Source organism: Patagioenas fasciata, chromosome 3 (genome assembly GCF_037038585.1).
Source record: "Patagioenas fasciata isolate bPatFas1 chromosome 3, bPatFas1.hap1, whole genome shotgun sequence".
NCBI classification, from domain to species: Eukaryota; Metazoa; Chordata; class Aves; order Columbiformes; family Columbidae; genus Patagioenas; species Patagioenas fasciata.
This window is the reverse complement of record NC_092522.1, coordinates 77,408,424-77,422,505: the sequence shown is the minus strand read 5'-3', so window position 1 is coordinate 77,422,505 and position 14,082 is coordinate 77,408,424. Positions and strand designations below refer to the sequence as shown.

The 14,082-nt window shown below is 39.3% G+C and overlaps 1 protein-coding gene across 3 annotated transcripts in view; it reads right to left on the bottom strand.

The window, feature by feature from the left end:
• Positions 1 to 14,082, bottom strand: part of CDK19 (cyclin dependent kinase 19) — a 137,745-nt gene that overhangs the window by 66,367 nt on the left and 57,296 nt on the right. For all 3 annotated transcript variants that reach the window (XM_065834115.2, XM_071806642.1, XM_071806641.1), the window contains one exon: positions 3,117 to 3,257. In XM_065834115.2, the coding sequence (XP_065690187.1) occupies positions 3,117 to 3,257 (141 nt within the window). The remainder of the gene's footprint in view (positions 1 to 3,116; positions 3,258 to 14,082) is intronic.

Below are 14,082 nucleotides of genomic sequence, written 5' to 3'. Positions count from 1 at the left end.
AATTTGGAATTGTGTTGGGAGAGTTTAAACTGACATAAGTCTTACATCACAATGGATTCAAGGCAAACATAAAAGCTATATTGATTTAGAACCACAACTGAATCTTTTAAAAACACTTGCATTTTCACCTAAGAATTAAAAAGGTGCATTTGAACAGTATCTGACCTAATGGTAGATGATGCTAAAATGACCTGTGGAGCTTTCAGCCACCACCTCCAGCTCCCACACACACGTGAGCTCCCAGTGAGATCCCTCAGGGAGTTAATCCTGCAGAAAACAAGCTCTGCAGGAGGAAAGGGAACACCTTCTGCAGGTCTAACTCCCTGAATGAGCTCACCATGAGCGCAGGTCTGCAAGTTCATCATCTTCATCAGTTCTACTACTCTATCATGCTTGTGCTGGCTACTGCTAATCTTAAAAATAATTTAAGAGTAACAAACTTATCTAGAAGTAAGGATCCATTGAGAACTAGGGTTTTTTAAAAACAAATTTGGAAACTTGGCTTCTTTAAAAACTCTTAAGACAGTTCCAAATTCAGATTTTAGCTATGTTCTTCAAATACCTCCAAGCGAGCACTCTCACAAATACCCAACCTCCCATGTTGCTGTCTTTTTCATTGCAACTTTTGTTAAATAAATTCCAAAGGTCATTTCCATGGCTCAGGAGAATTTGACTAATAGTAGGATAAATATTATTGGAGAACCTGATTCTTTTTTAAAAAACCCAACAAAATAAGCATAATGTTACTTTTATGGTTGCCACCATCTTTGGTCTCCATCCAAATGCATGCTAAAAATAGTAAGAACAGAGTTATATTAAGCCAGGAAAGTACAAGGTGTCTTGATGCAAGATTTGGTTTACATAAAATAGAAAAACATTTTTTTCAGCGGATGTAAATTAAAACAGCTAAGAGAAAAACACCAGACTGTTCCACATCTTAAGACAACACTGAAGAGCTGGCATTTACATACTAGGTAAGAAACTGACCCCAGTGAAATCACGCCTGAGGTACCACTCTTAAAAACAAAAATCACAGGTATGAGCATATTAATAGAAATTAAAGCTATATAAAATTTTTTGTTAACTGAGAAGTTAGATTGGTTACTGAATGATTACATTAACTCTTAATTTCAAGAGCAGGCAGGAACAATATAATTTTTTTCTTACTGTGAACAAGATATAAAATAACTATTTGAAATACCTGAACTCTTCAGAAATCTGCAATATTTTTTAAAAAGGCAAGAGATTCTTTAAGTCAACCAGTGTACCAAAGCAATTTTACAAATGGTTTCCTTTCTCTCACCGCAGTATCCCAGAATCCATTAGCTTAAGTTTATTCGCACATCAAGAACACATTAAGACTTCACAAATTCCTGTTCTTCTCCCTTCTCAATTATGCCAGTATCACTCAAGCACTACGACTGCAGAGTCACGAAAAATAGTGTCTTCTTCCTTACAGCAACCATCACCTCCCAAAGTTGCAAGAGAAAAGACGGAGATATTAGGCGCCAGCTTTGCTGCAACTCATCAACAAGAGGTAAGACCTGTAAAGTAGCAGCACCAGACACACAGAGCACCTGGTGCTGCAGCCTGGAAATGGCAACACCAGCAAGAAAATTCTCTAGGGTATTTGTTATTAATATCTTAGATACTGTCTTGTATTTCCTATCAAGATATCAAGTTCATTTATGGCATGTGAATGTACACATATTCAGTAGTTCCATGAACACATACACTTCCCTTAAACATAGTTGAATATAGACTTTTCAGGTGTTCTTCTCAATCTGTATCTAATCACATGGCAGCACTCTGCCGAAGCAACAGCTGTCTCCTTAGGAAAATAATAATTGTAGCATGAAAATCAGCAATGTACCTGCTTCCTGCTTTTGCTCATGGTTACTATTCCAGAGGAATAAAAAAACAAACAAAAACAAAACACAAAAAACCCCGCACCCAAATGACCTAACATCTGGAATTTAACAGAAAAACTGACAATAAATACCAAGGACTAAGGTAAAAAATAATCCATACCAAAACCTGAAACCCCCACTTCTGGTCACTGTTATTAGGTGTTATGACAGAAATTAAGTAAAATTTATTTCAGAAGATGTCTGTGACTTCTATTCCAGGCCTGCCTTGGTTTATTCATATCTTTTAAGAAAACATTTGCTTTACATCCAATATTAACCCAAGCTCCTATTTACTATTAAAGGCTGAAGAACAATCTATGTTGCACAAAACTCAATCAGTGATTTTACATTTCTGGACATATTTTGATGTATCAGAGCAGCTACAAAAAAGTATAACCAAATAAAAGCAGTGGCTTTATAGACGGATTACACTACATCTCCTGCCATACCTACTACTGATGTTACAATAGCACAACTATTAGAATAGATCCGGCATATTTACCATCATGTTGTTCGTCTCAGGCAACAAATGCTAGTTACAATGCAAATGGCAGCAAGCACTATACCCATATTTGTATTCTTCCTTTTGCAACCCTTGGTAGCACTTCACATAAGTATGAAGAGTGGTGGGAAAGTTTAAGAGGAAAAAGGGTAACTCAGACAAGGCAACCGGCTGCCCTTGTGATCTACAGTCAACTTCAAGAGCCACTTCAGGTCATGAGAAATTCCAAGATGACAACTCCTTCGTAGTTCTCTTCCCACGGTCAGAAAAAATGCCACATGGAAAAGAAATACCCTACGAAAAAGCTGTTCTTTCACTAGCTTTTATGGTAACTTGCACGTAAGCCAAACAATGTACAAGGGTATCAATCACTTTTCTACTTAAATGCCTTTTCAAACTCACGTGCAAACTTATAAGAATGTTCAACCAACATATATCAGCTGGCTCATGTACTGTTTTCGGATATTGATATCTGCAGTCCTTTTACCGGATCTAGCATCATTGTCTGAGCTCAGATGACTCAGATAAAAACAATGTGAAAACATGGTTTGTTTTCATGTTTAAAGTCTCTACTGGTCTCCTGCAACAATAACAGGAAGAGCTGTACGGATCGATACGCCAGATTACTAATAGGGACTTTTCTTCTCCTGCCCAACAACACGCACGTGAGACTTTCTTAACCAGGTAATACACGCAGCACTTACCAGATCTCTGTGAAGCACCCAGTTTGCATGGAGGTAATGGATTCCATCAAGGATCTGGTAGAGCAGCGATTTAACCATAGATCTTGGCAACTGCATGGGCTTTTTATTTGCTTTTGAGGCACGGTGAAACTTGATAATATGCTAGAAATAGAAACATGAAGCATGTTAGATAAGTAGAAAGGGTTTTTGTTGTGTTGGGTTTTTTTGAAACTATTAACACTAAATAATGGAATGAAATACAAAGTTTGTTCAACTTCGCAATCAAAAGTAACAGTGATGTGCTCATGATTTTCTTAAACTGTTTTTATTCTCCGAGTTGCTTTAAAAAACAGCTGTCAAGATCTTGTCAATACCTAAAGATGAGCTACTTACCTCCAGTAAAGGGTCTTAAACACTCTCTTCCCTCCCTCCCACTTGGGATCCTTCTATCCTCAACTGCTAGAGCAGAAGCTTCCAAACCAGCAACATCTACCAGAAAGAGGACCACACTCTATGCTTTCACATCCTGCCCCTCTATCAAAACACCCAGGACAGAGTGTTTGCAATTACTTTACTGTTCCCCCATAAATCAGAATCCCGGTAAAGACAGAGAGAGAGAGAGATATTAAATAAATACTTATATAAATATTTTAGAGTGGGTGACGGAGGGAGATTCCAAAAACTCCACACCCCCACACCACAACATCAGATATCATATTCAAACATCTAAAAATGGTTATATTATTGCTTTTAGGTTTTGACTGCATATTTCATTGATGATGACAAGCTAGTGGATCTTGGACTACAGAAGTCAGTCAGCCCACTGGAGGACAAATACCACTTGAAACATGGAATGCAGAAAGGGACCCCAGCACTAGTCATTTGAAGGAATGAAAAAAACAGAGTATGAAAAGATTGCTAAGAGATCATGAAATATTCATAAGCTAATTAATATTTATTGTGAGATCAGTGTAGAGATGATGGGTTACGTTTGGCTTTGCTACCCTGTACAAGAAATAAAAGTGGGGTGAGGCCATTCTACCTTCTCAGTCCTCAGACAAGGTAGGGTCATGAGAGATACAAACTCAATCTTAATGTATTGCCATTCAGGAAACGACTAAATCCATTCATTCAGATTAAAAAAAAAAAAAAAAGAAAACAAAACAAAACCAACAACCTCCGTTTTGAAGGCAATTCAAAGATGCATCTCAAATAACAAAGTAGTTTCCAATTAAGTGCTTTTTGAAAGAGAAATAATAAAGGCAGTTTGCATTTTCACTGAAAGCAATTCAAAATGCTAATCTGTAGAGAGAACAAGACTACTAATTACCCAATTCTTTAAATAGGATTTGTCTAGTTCAAGATCATCCCCCTCCCCTAGTTAAAGAGGTAGCCAACAGACATGCTTTCATTAGACCTCTGCTCCCTCCACCACCAGCCCCTCCCAAATTTGTCACTACTGGTCCCAATGACAGGGGTAATAGGCTAATGTTTCCTCATGGTAAACGCTCCCTCTGGCTCTCATCAGTACTTCAGCCACTGTCAAACTGTGCTTAGCAAAGGTGTAGAGAATGTTGTTAAAGAGAAATTTTAAAAAGAAAAAAAAGGCAAATTAATCAGAACAAGAGCCTGCTTACTGCCTATCAACAACAATGTTCCCACTGAGCCTTCCACTACTACATATACAAAAGTGATGGCTATATATTAAAAAGCAATAAAAAAGCAATATATTTGATTATCAGTTTTTAATATACAAATGAGGATCAGCAAACAAAACATGCTCTTATTACCTTATCCTTTAATTGTGCAGTCACTCAAAACTACACTGGAACGCCTAAGGAAAGTCTTTCCTTAGAAAAATCTTTTTCTTGTCACGTCACAAGTAGATTCTATGTCAAAACTTCAACTGGGAATCCGTACTTTCCAGTACCACACAATGCCCAGGGGATAATGACCTTCACACATAATTATAGTATCATTTATAAAGCAGTAACAATATCATAAACCCACAAATTATTAACAGTATCTTTATCAATATGCAGCACGAAAAAAATACAGGGGCAAACTTTGCAACAGAGACCCATAAACCTAACTTAGCCTTTTTTCAAGGTACATGTAGTCACTATTTCTATATCTATTTAAAAACTGACTAGGATCCACAGAAAACAGTATTCCTCATAATAAAGACTTATAGAAAATGAAACTGAAAAAGGGTCTTGTGGGACACAATTAACCATGGATGTGTGAGGAGGAACACTGGGCCTCTGGCCCTACCGCGGCCTCTCTGGTCCCACTGGAGGACAGGCTGCTGCCCTTCAGTTTCTGCCCCTGCTCTCCCCCATGGTTCCCTGGTTCCTTCCAACACAACATTGAGAACCTCGCCGAAGGCTTCGTCCTGTGCAAACTAGAGGGGCGAGTTGATGTTTAAAGCAACGCCAGAACCCGTTCAGGAACAAGACACTATTAATCAGTCAGCTACCGGGATGCCAGGGCCATCTGCTAGATCAGCAATGCAAAGCTTGCACTGGGGTAGAGGAGGGGAAGGTTTTTTCAGCAGTGACTCAAAGGAGCAGCATCCCTCCAGACAATGGCAGAGCTTGCTTTTATCTGCCTCTGAAATACCACTTAGGTACATTCTAAATTATCTTGCTTGTCCCAGTCAGAAAGGCTAAGAAAGCAAACTCCTTTCTTGAGGGAGTTATTGAATTGCAGAAGTGAATTAAAGCTGATAGTTTAGCATTAAGCAACCAATATCACCACTAGATAAAATTCAATTTCCTAAAAAAGCACCCAAAATTTATTGTTGTTGACTTGCCCTACAGAAGTTTGTAGTCAACAAATTACAAACTTCATCCCATCAATGGTTTGTAGAACTGAATAAAAATTGAACTAAAAACATATTGCAAGGCCAGGAAAATGAAAAACTGAATTTGCCCCAGGCCATTGGAATGAATCCACAGTGCTTGTGACCAAGTCCTGTTCTCAAGAGTTTTGTGAAAGTAGTTCATCCAATTTGTTGTACGCAACTAGGCATATGAAGAAAGAACAACACACATAACCAACAATTTTAATGTCAGTGTCCATCTAAGAAACAGAAGGGCAAATAGGTGCCATTGCTGAACAGCATCTTTTCTACTGGAGGTAGCAAACGCAAGGTTTTTCTTATTTCTTTATATTTTCAGAAATAAATTTATACGGCCCTAGCATATTTTTTAATTTGGCCATTTTTTATTTGACCATTTTATATGGCCCTACCAATATTTTGGGAAAATATTCCTCAAATTAAAAAAAAATTATAAACATAAAATAACATCAAAACAGAAGTAAATGAATGGTCATAGCAATTTGACAAAAGTTTCAGAGATCAGACATATCAGGCATACAGTAAGCTCCAAAGCAAAGGCTGCCATTACAGCACAACTAGGCTGAAGGAATGTTTTGACTTGAGCAATTCTGCTGATTCTTGTTACGGCAAGGAGATGTACTCTTTCCATGTCAAAACATTTATGATTTAATAGTTTAAATCCAAGACCTCGGGTGTAGAAATGGGTGCAGGTGCCAGCACAGCATAGGCTGTTCTTTATACACAACTGCACTGTGCGAGTGAATGAGGAATTCTCGACTCTCTTCTTCAGTTCCTGAAGAGTCCCAAAGTCTCAAGTACAGCTTGTAACAGCCATAATCTTAAACCTACTGAAGCTACGGATAATTTACAGGAATTGTAAGCTACATTTCACATTCCCCAGATGACCGCCCTGACACTTGGCTTCAAAAATCACACTCCTCCTTTCTCTGATGCAGTAAATCTTTTTGCAGCACAGCACTAAGACTGGCCCTTGAGCTGGAAGTACAGACTTCAGCTCGAGAAGGTGCAAAGGACATTCTGCATCTCTCTCTGGGAACCAGGTGCTCTTGGACATTAAAGCTTCTAGCTTTCAGGTACACTCAAGTTCTTTGCCTAGTCTTACACCTAACAGATAACCACTAAGAACAAAGCATGAGTCAAGTCAAGTCAGAGAGGAATGTTTGTTGCAGGGTCAAACAGTTTCAGCATTCTCCCCATCTTTTTTCACTGTTACTCCCTAAAGCCACCTTAATTCCCCTATTCTGACAGACCACCCGGCTGCAACTGGAAAATACGCAGCCACATTGAGAAAAAGTTTAGGGAAGCCTTAATTCTCAGTGTACATTATATCAGTCACGTAAGACAGAACAGAAACCCATCCCCAATGTTATCCAGCCATTATTTCATTTTAATTTGTTCATTAGAACACCTCGGATGCAAGCTCTTGTTCTAAGACACTTCAAAACAAAAGAAGAATGCTTATCATATGAGGTAAGTGAAACTCCAAGCAATATTCAAATCTATTCAGCAAAAGTAGGAAGTTGCCTTTCCTTTCCATGCAACTGTATTTTCAGATTCCCAAATCTTAAAAACATGCTGCCACTGATTGGATTCCAAAAAACAATGTGAGCCAGTTAGGTATTCACTTTTGAAAATAAACATAATGTAAAAGTATTTCACATACTTTGTTTTAAATTTAAACAAGGCATCAACTTCGTGGCAGTGGTTTTAAGTCTGTATTCTAAATTAAATTAATATTTAATTGACCAACATTGAAGTATACATTTATTAACATTCTAGAAAAGTAATGATGCTTCCAGAGGCTTGCTACAATTTGCTGTTTGCAACCTCTGGAACTATTGGTTTTATTTACTCACTGCATGTTCCAAATTTTCAATTAAAAAAAAATATAATAAAATTGAGGGGAAAAACTGATGAACTGGCTTATTTCAGCAAGACCATTTACCTTTAGCAAAGCAAGACCATGTAAACAATAATAAATAAAGAAGTGAAACAGAGCTAAGTGTTCTAAAAGTAAACACAATGGTGATTCAGGACACAGTCTTCAGTCTAGCACTTTGTCTGCCTTCTATGTTACCTAATGTGTTGAAATTGGTTTGAAAATTGGCTCCTGAGGAAGTATGTACATTTTCTAAATCCTCTACCATAATCAAAGTAAACATAATGCAGCACAATAAAGAGCAAACTCACTTAGCTTGTTACATGAAAACCTCTAGTACATACCCAGTAGTTAAACGAGCGTCCAGAAAGACCATAAATTTAGCCTGAGTTTAGTCAGGCTGATGCAAACACATTCTCTCCATATATGTGACATCCCATTCCCAATTCTGAGAACTGCTGTTCAGCATGACAGAGGTTAAAACAAACAAACAAGTCATACCTGGAAAGTTCTCATGGATGTAAGAAGTCAGCTAAAGGAGAGATTTTACACATCTGACTAAATGAAATTACAGTGTGAACTCCGACCTCAGACATGAGATGATCCACAGAACTCAAAACACAACCCCCTAGAAAACCTGACTTATTGAGTTCTCCTGCTTAAGGCAATGCTTGTTTCAAAATTACATGCATCTCCATCAAACAAACAGAATATTGTAAATACAGACACCTCTCTCTGCTGAAATAAATTGTCTGTTTGCTCCCACACTTCAGCAAAAAACATTCTTTCTATCCAATCCCTAATCCAGCGTTCGATAACAAAACACAATTACATCAACGCACAAGTAGAAAGTAAAATTACGTTTTAATATTAAAAAGATGGAAGCTTGGATACATGCTAAATACGTGTCAAGGTCAAGAGGAAGATTCAGATTATATGGCTTCAAGTATCTTTTTAAACGTAAAATAATTTCCACCTTTTCTCTTCAGCAATTAATACCCAAACAAAGGTGACAAATACTGTTGAGTGTTAAATGTAAAGCACTTTAAAAGCTATGAAAAAATAAATAAAAATCTAACTCATTTCAGACACCACAGTTATAGACACTAAAAAAAATTTCAGAAAGCACATAACACAAGTAAAATAAAAGAAAAAGTAAGTAACAGTATTTCTACAGCAATCACTTAAGTTTCCAATTTTGGGAGCATTACAGCAATAAACACATAACAGTCCTTCAAAATAGGAAGGAGGCAAAAATATGCCTCAACAGCCCTCCTCTAAATGATGCCAGTATGCTGCCATCGTCAAGTATCTTTTTTAGATTAACCAAACTGCCTAATGAAAAATCCATTTCTGAGTGACAAGAGGTCACCATTTTAAGTAACAGTGAAAGGAGCTTTAATACATTAACTTTTGCTAATGCTAACTGGCTTTAAATACCTAAACTTTGAAGCACAGAGCAGACGAAGAGACTCAGCAGCATTTTCCTGGGTTTTGTTGGGGTCTTTCTAGGTCTTCTAGATCTTTCTGATCTAAATATAACAAAATAACGCCAAACGACGATAATAAAAACCATCAGAATTCAGCTGTCTTTTCAGTATATACTTGAAACACTCAGTACTCATGCCATTCTATTCACATTAATTCTTCACACACTTTACGCTCCTGTACCCTTGTGTGGCAGATGCACACCCACCTCTCCTCCCCGCTCCCCCTTCCTTGGATATGGAATGCGCAGGCACATCCCCCTCTCCCTCAACACATCCTCTCTCCCCACCCTACCTCCTGCAATGGTGTTGAGGGTTTTGATTGCGGGGTGACAATAAAACCCTGGCAGATGTATTGTTAACCCCCTCTTCCCCGCTTTCCTTCCTCAGCCCCTCCCTCTCCTCCCCTTCCCACTAAGGACAGACGATTGGGAGGGAAAGAAGGACACAGAGAAGAGAGTTGGAAAAATTAAAAATGTTTTACTAATGCTACTAATAAGAATAGAGAAAATAATACAAAATCTACAGAACTAATCTTGGAAGTCCCAGCAACTGCAGAGCTGGCACCCAAAGTCCTGGACTGGACTCTGCAGCCAACCGGAGCTGGATTCAGTCTCTCACTAGGCCTCAGTTCGCAGGGATGACTAGCAAGGTCCTCTCCTAATGTCGGCCATAAGCAAAAGGACCAAGATCCTTGTGATCTCCCACTTTCATATGAAGTATTCACATGAATGGGATGTTATAGTGTGTTGGTCAGTTTCTTGGTCACCTGTTTCTCACTGCCCCTCTTGCGAGATGTGAATCTGTCCTTATCAATAACCTCGCATTCCGTTGCTGTTTACCAAAACATGTATCTGGGTCTCCAGGAAAATGCAGCTAATATGAAGGTTTTAGCTGACAGGCAAATTGACTAAAAGAGAAACTTGTTTTTAACACAACCAGGACAAATGAGGGTAACAGCTTCTTTTGCTTGACCCCAGAGCCCGTTGGCCAGGGTCATTATGAGAGAGGAGGAGTTGGGGGCACAGAGGCGCCAAGGAGCCGCTGGGCCCCCACAGCTTGGGGGGGAAGGGGGTTGCCCGGAAGTTTCAGAGCACCCCACAGACAGAGTGGGGGTGCAGAGAAGCTTCTGGAATGCCCACAGTCAGATCTGACTCAGGTATATAAACAGGACCCCGCTGAGGCAGGGGCTTGGCCTGTCCTCTCAGAGCGCAGGCCAAATGTTGCCACTGAGAGCCCTCCCCTAATGCAGGATTGCTGCCTAAGGTGATCTCCCAGGACTGGGATTGCCTCAACGAGCCACGTGGGTGAGCGATAAACTTCTTAATATTTCCTCGCAGGATTGCGGGTGTTGTTTTTCCTCACTTAGGCAAAGTGACGATATTCCATGCCTAAATATGAGCACGTGTATTTGTTTTGTGGAGTCAGGGATGGCTCTGGCATTGTTTTTGGTGAGCCACGTTGTATGCACACTGTGGATCTCCACTGTTATTACTTGCTGTACCCCAATAATTTCCTCAACTGATACTCGAACCTGTATTTACATTACTGGAGAGTTAAAACCCCATTCCTTACCGGTTAATCTGCTGTACCTTTTTGACCAGAATAAAAGTTTGTTTTGGACCCTGTTGTCCGCCTAAAACTAACTTCAAGGTGCCTCGGTGACACCTTCCCTCCGTAAAAAAACCCTCATACAGTGAGAAAGGTATTTTCATGTATATAAAAATATTTGCGATCAGCTAGCATTTTATTATCCTCATGACTAAACGCTAAACTGAAGCCTAGTGAAGTGAGAATTACAACTGATTACACCAGATTCGAAAAAAGACTCAGATCTATTAGAAAATATTCATGTGATTAAACAAATGTGCAAGTTTATTGCATAAATCAGTATGCAATTTCATTTAGCATAAACGAACATTATAGAAATGTTGTTAGCTGAAATTAAGTATATTTATTTGTATATTGAGAGAGTTAGCTGGTGGTATACGTTATGTATAATACAAAGCCAGTCTGTCCATACATTTTCGTTACTGTCACACGGAATGACAGAATGTTAGGGATTGGAAGGGACCTCGAAAGATCATCTAGTCCAATCCCCCCGCCGGAGCAGGAACGCTTAGATGAGATTACACAGGAATGTGTCCGGGCGGGTTTTGAATGTCTCCAGAGAAGGAGACTCCACAACCTCCCTGGGCAGCCTGTTCCAGTGCTCTGTTACCCTCACTGTGAAGAAGTTTCTTCCCAAATTTAAGTGGAACCTCTTGTGTTCCAGCTTGATCCCATTGCCCCTTGTCCTATCATTGGTTGTCACTGAGAAGAGTCTGGCTCCATGCTCGTGACACTCACTCTTTACATATTTGTAAACATTAATAAGGTCACCCCTCAGTCTCCTCTTCTCCAGGCTAAAGAGACCCAGCTCCCTCAGCCTTTCCTCATAAGGGAGATGTTCCACTCCCTTAATCATCTTTGTTGCCCTGTACTGGACTCTCTCCAGCAGTTCCCTGTCCTTCTGGAACTGAGGGGCCCAGAACTGGACACAATATTCCAGGTGTGGTCTCACCAGGGCAGAGTAGAGGGGAAGGAGAACCTCTCTCAACTTGCTAACCACTCCCCTTCTAATACACCTCAGGATGCCATTGGCCCTCTTGGCCACAAGGGCACAGCGCTGGCTCATGGTCATCCTGCTGTCCACCAGGACCCCCAGGTCCCTTTCCCCTACACTGCTCTCTAACAGGTTGTTCCCCAACTTATACTGGAACCTGGGGTTGTTCCTGCCCAGATGCAAGACTCTACACTTTCCCTTGTTATATTTCATTAAACTTTTCCCCGCCCAACTCTCCAGCCTGTCCAGGTCTCGCTGGATGGCAGCACAGCCTTCTGGCGTGTCAGCCACTCCTCCCAGCTTGGTGTCATCAGCAAACTTGCTGACAGTGCGCTCTATTCCCTCGTCCAAGTCATTGATGAATATATTGAATAGTACTGACCCTGAGGGACTCCACTAGATACAGGCTTCCAACTAGATTCTGCCCCCTTGACCATGACTCTCTGGCTTCTTCCCTTCAGCCAGTTCGCAGTCCACCTCACTATCCGATCATCCAAACCGCACTCCCTCAGTCTAGCAGCAAGGATGCTGTGGGAGACTGTCAAATGTTTTACTGAAATCAAGATAGACCACATCCACTGCTCTGCCATCATCTAGCCACCTGGTTGTGTCCTCATAAAAGCCAATGAGGTTGGTCAAGCACGACTTGCCCTTAGTGAAGCCATGTTGACTGCCCCTAATGACCCTCTTATCCTTGATATGCCTTGAGACAGTGCCAACAATAAGTTGTTCTATGATGTCAAAAATAGTTTCAAGATGAATTTTACTCCAAGTTTCTCAGCCGTATTTGATGCTAAGCAGTTAGTTGCTAGAGATCACTGGACCTAATAATATGAGAGGAACCTTCAACGAAACCTAAAAAATACCAAGATCATTATTTAAATGGTCTTAGTGAACGTATCATCACAGTCAGTATTATCAAATCACATTTAATAATTTATTTAATCACTTATTGTATTTACTGTGATAAAAATGACACTTTTTCAGAATGAGATGAAAAAAATAAAATTGGAAGTTTCTGATTTAAGTTACAACATAGACATCCAGAATTGGTTATCTTAAAGTTTTTAAGTTACACATTAAATAAGTCTGAGGATTAACTCTGTACCATAGCTAGAAAAGACACATTATCAGTTTAGAACATCAAAAAAGTTACAAAAATTATATAATATGTTGCTTAGAAAAAAAGGTTATTTAAAAATACAGAGAGTACAGAATTGAAGACTGCTTATCTGCTGTAGCAAAACTAGTAATGTGTTCTTCAGACAGTATTTCCAATACCAAAAAGCTGATGCTGTGAAAGTATGGGAGGCTGGCTGGGAACAAAAGAAAAGCTCTACGTACTACAGCTTCTCCAATGGCTACAAGTAACTGCATTGTCAACAAATAGAATTCACCTCCAGAGCAGATCTCATTTGTATCGAACTTCAAGAAAACATCGATTACCTAATCACTATGCACTTAATATATTTAATATAAGTTTGAATTATGCCTTAATGTGTGTGAACTTTACATGGGAAGTTCTGGATAGCAGTACACAATTTAAGACTAAGGTAAAATAAGAACATACATGAAAGTCAAATAGGAAAATTAGTTATTCCTTAGTGATAAACCAGCAAAATTTCATGCATTTAAAACAATGTTGGGTTTGGTTTTGTTTTTTAATGTCAATAATGAATACAGCAGAAAACTACACATATCAGCTGAAGGAATTACATTCTCTTGGAAGGATTTCACGCATGCATATTTTGTAAGACTACGAAGTTCTAACCATGTACTGGAAAAGGTAACTTGAAAATAGTATCAGTTCCACTCATAGACTTCAGATTAACTCAACTAAGTGTTAACTGAATTACAGTTTTTAATCTCAACATAAATTAAACAAGGCAGAAAAACTGGACACAATTTGGATTAAAAGCATCCAAGACCTTACAAGTGGACACTGAAAATAAAATGTCCCTCACAAGAGAAAAAACAGGAGGTGGTTGGTTCGTGGCTATGAACATCTGAAGCTGAAAGTTTCAGACAGTTGGAATATAAAGGTGTGGGACTGAAGCAAGTTGCCAGGAATTAAGAAAGGATGTGGCATATAATGTATCAGATATTCAATGGTGTCTGTGGACATAAACATCTTTAACCTTGGGTCAGGT